The sequence below is a fragment of the Carassius auratus genome, chromosome 19, assembly GCF_003368295.1.
Source record: "Carassius auratus strain Wakin chromosome 19, ASM336829v1, whole genome shotgun sequence".
Lineage (NCBI taxonomy): Eukaryota > Metazoa > Chordata > Actinopteri > Cypriniformes > Cyprinidae > Carassius > Carassius auratus.
The window spans coordinates 27,458,251-27,462,354 of record NC_039261.1 but is presented as its reverse complement, the minus strand read 5'-3'; the positions used below and the strand labels follow the sequence as shown (position 1 = coordinate 27,462,354).

Here is a 4,104-nt window from a genome sequence, read left to right as displayed (position 1 = left end):
CTCACGGTGAACCAGGAGCGAAGACATTTTTCTTCAGTCCCTCTCCCTCCTTCATTGTCTATCGAATTCTGTCTATCTCCCACTCGCTCTCACACATCACTTTAAGTATGCGGATGTTATATGCGCAGTTCCTCAAATAAGGCAAGCAAAAACATATAAAAAACAATATTTTACGTTTTGTGTGCCTCAAAGATAAAATAAAACAGCGTTGTTGGTAATGATAACTACAGTGCTGATGAGCAGTGGTGATGCTTGAAAATGATCATGATTAATAATTACTCAGTTTTATAAGATTTCCAGTCACAAAATAGCCAGTTGGTCAAAATGTACAGAAATATTAACAAATTATCTATATTGAGCGTATAAAATAATATTTTTACAGAGGGAAGACAGACAGATAGATAGATGTCAAACTTTTAAGTAATTCTGGCTTGGGGTCGGATTTGTGCATCAACGTCTACCAAAAAGTCCTGTGAATTGCGTAGTTGATACTAGAAAAACTGACAAAAATCAAAAACATCTTTAAAATCATTATTCAATGCATAAATACAAAGGGCAGAGAACGTTACAGTATAGGAAGTAAGCAATTAACAGTCAGAGAGCAATGCCCCCTATACCACCCATCTGCCGGACAAGCAGGTCTTCACAGTACAAGCCCCAATTAACGCAGTTGGAACTTGAATGTGTTTATGTTCTGCTTATTGTTTCACTGAGGGCCTAAAGAAAAATGTCTCTAAACAGCACATAAACTCGAAACAAACAAACTCAAACTTACCAAGAGCTGACCATCGTCCACCCGAGTGAATCCGGTCGACGTGTTTCCACTCCATAGCAATCTGGTTTGTTAGAAGCAGTAGTGGATGCAGTCAATGAACACCTCCACGGTCTGCGGAGAAAGAGACCGAAGCTCCACGTCAGTGCGATTAAACTTTATATGCGATATTGTGTCGACTCCCCAAAACCATAAAACTGACTTTAATTGCCACCACGTGACTGTTTTATGGCCAGTGAGCCTATCTGCCGTCTCACTCCGGGCGAATTTTACGATCTAACTCGTGGACCAAACCTCATTATTTATCTCACGCCAATGTCACAGATCCAGAGTGGTAAAGGGTCTAGTAAAGTTTGCCGCTAAAAACCCTGTCCAGATTCCTAAAGAAGAGAAGAGTGCGAGACACTGGGCGTGGACGCATACTCATAGTTGAAAAGTTGGCAAGGGGGACCATAAGTGCCCTTTCCACATCGGTGGAGTAAAGTGGTGATTATAGTGCGTCTCATACCTGTTGAACTACTCAAACAAACTTTTACAGAAATGGAGGACGTTATTCTAAACTATCTAGATTCTTAATGCCTTGGATAACATTGTATACAAGTTTCCCAAAGTGGAATATCCTAAGGTATTTAGAAGTTTTATGTATATACTCAACCTCACAAAAATAATCAAATTACATTTGACTTCTACGTCTGTTACTTGCACACACAAAAAAACACCTGACAAATCACCGAGATCTAATTTTTAAAGTAAAAACTTTATTCCAGTTGGCATTCAAATTTCACGAGAAGGAAAATAAAGAATTAGCTTTTACCCTAACATTTCAAAACGTACAACACTCAAACATACTCAAGTAGAAAAATGACGACATGACAAATATGCGGACAAGTCTGAACGGAACGATTTTATCAATACACGAAGATGACAGTACAACACGAACAAAACAGGTCTTCTACTTCAGCTTCACAACAAATAAAATACAATCGATATTTGATATCGAATCGAAATAAATACAACAGTTCATATTTACAAAACAAAAGGCAAAAACTAACAACAAAAACATTAAGTTATGCTTCATTTAGTAACAGTCCAATACTTTTACAGGTTGGCTTATCTAATATACACCTTTCAGAAACTTAAAAAAAAAAAGATTTCGTCATAACGTGTTATATTAATTTACACCTTCATGTAGCTTTTCTAAGACAATGCATAGATCTTTCCACATACGCAACATTACATGAAAACACAGAGAGGAAGTGTTTGTTTCATTTTTTTTCTGACCAAGGACGCAACGCAGGGCGTTCACTCTCTCAAGACCAGTGGAAAGTTATTTTGTAAAATGGGTAAAGTCTTCATCCCCTTGTCGAACACACACTTACAATAAGGAATCAGACGCGCACACACACCTATTCAAATACTAACAGATTTGATTTATATATGCACATATACAATACACATTTTTACGGCCGGTATCCGCTTCCTGCAGCCGCCATATTCATACTCTTCAACTTGTTGTCCTTTTTCCATTTCATTCTCCGGTTTTGAAACCATATTTTGATTTGTCTCTCTGAGAGACAGAGCGTGTGTGCAATCTCAATTCGTCGGCGACGTGTCAGGTACCGGTTGAAGTGGAACTCCTTCTCAAGCTCAAGTGTCTGGTAGCGTGTGTAGGCTGTCCTGGGCCTTTTCCCCTCTGGTCCGGCCAAACTGTCTGTTATACACAAAAGTGTGACATTGACATTTTTAGAAATTTTAATGCACAATAATACATAATGAATGACACAAAACATGGCTGAAAGGATAAGCATCAACCTCAATGCATGCGTGACATTCTCAGGGACAGAAAGCATGAAATTAAATTCAGGTAATTTCCTTAAATTATCTCAAATTAAGTCAGTTTTATTCAGTTAATTTAATAGCACTGACAATTCATTACTGGGTAATCGACAAGTCAATTAATATTATAATTCAATCATTTCATATTTATAAAAGAAAATCCATTTAATTTTTACTAGACATGGTGTCTATAAAATAGGACAGCATGCTGGCTGAGACATATTTCTATGTAACAGTCTAAAACCACAGTAAACTAACTGTATTTGCATTAAACGTTCCCAGCTGACTTTGAGTAACATTTGACGGGCCATTCACACCCAAACCACAACACTCAGAACACAAACAGAAAACTCAATGTTTGAAGTTTACCATGACTTATATGAAGTTTTCGCATCCATGGATAAATCTGCGGTGCCTCGGATGTATTCTGTGAAGCTGTCTGCGAACTTCCCGGTGGTTTTTCTTCCTCCATATTGCCGGACGCTTTAGAGGCGTCCTCGCGACTGAGAACCGTACCTACGCTGTTGGTCGTAGAACCAGCGGTGCTCGGTAGTGAGGTTTTCAGAGCGCGGTGTGACTGCTCGCTGACAGGAGATTTGGCTAAGGATGAGCACGGGAGAGGGTCAGAGGACGGCTCAGCGCTGCTCGCGGTAACCGGTTGATTGTACCGGACAGGCGTCGCAGTTGGACTGTCTGTGTAGCTTTGAGTTCGCTCACCGGATGAGAGAAAGTGTCCGGTGGTAGAGCGCCCGGTGCTGAGATCCATTCCATTGTAGCCAAAAGCATACCTGCCCGAATGCATGCCCGTAGAATCTCGGCATTGGTCGCTAGAGCTGTGATCTCCATAGTTATGCAAGGGATAGTCCGCGCCATTTGGATAGCGACCGCAAAATGAGTTCACAAAATAAGAGCTCATTTGTTGACAATTACCTTATAATAATTTTTAGTTACTACAGGTACCTTTATGGAAATAACAATTCTGCCGTGTGTTTTTGATTTGTGTCTCTTGATGGTTTTGAGCTTCTATTGCACCCTTGCACAATTTATGATGAAATATGGAAATGAGTGAGACACAGACTTAATGCTCCCTTACGTAGGCTCCCAAATATGGGGTACGGCTTAGAGTCACGTGTTTTTGTTGACCAGTCGTAAATCCTATTCTATGACCTCCAGCGGTAAACTCACGCGTAAGCAGGAAATCAGGGTGGAATTGTTTGGACACGGGAGCGCGCAACAAAAGTTTCACCGAACTAGCTGTTGTGTGCCATGCAAGATTGTAGTGGCGCGCCACCCTCTGGTTAGAGGCGTGACTGCCTAAACCATCAGACTTGAAGCGAGCACGCGATGGGGTCATTCAGAGGGTAACGACTCCACGGTAGAAAAATTGTATCTGCTGAAACAATGCGCCGTGACCTGCACACAAAACAAGCCCACTAGAATGTATAATGGATTTACTAGATTCACAAACACGCAAGGTTTGTGAGGTTTGAAATAAT

The 4,104-nt window shown here is 40.4% G+C and overlaps 2 protein-coding genes across 3 annotated transcripts in view; both read right to left on the bottom strand.

Moving 5' to 3' along the window:
- Positions 1–892, bottom strand: part of hoxa3a (homeobox A3a) — a 23,439-nt gene extending 22,547 nt beyond the window's left edge. The window contains exon 1 of one of the 2 annotated variants that reach the window (XM_026289913.1): positions 776–892. The gene's annotated coding sequence lies outside the window, so the exon portion shown is untranslated. The remainder of the gene's footprint in view (positions 1–775) is intronic. The other variant, XM_026289910.1, reaches the window with a different exon arrangement.
- Positions 893–1,540: 648 nt separating this feature from the next.
- Positions 1,541–4,104, bottom strand: hoxa5a (homeobox A5a). Its single transcript, XM_026289920.1, has 2 exons — positions 2,978–4,104; positions 1,541–2,483 (listed from the first exon to the last, which is right to left on the bottom strand). Exons 1-2 carry the CDS (start codon positions 3,522–3,524, stop codon positions 2,233–2,235), a joined length of 798 nt encoding a protein of 265 aa, XP_026145705.1. The 5' UTR covers positions 3,525–4,104; the 3' UTR covers positions 1,541–2,232.

Coding starts and splice junctions, on each gene's coding strand:
- hoxa5a (XM_026289920.1), bottom strand. CDS start 3,524: ATGAGCTCTTATTTTGTGAACTCATTTTGCGGTCGCTATCCAAATGGC. Junction 2,484..2,977: donor AAAACTTCATATAAGTCATG/GTAAACTTCAAA, acceptor TGTGTATAACAG/ACAGTTTGGCCGGACCAGAG.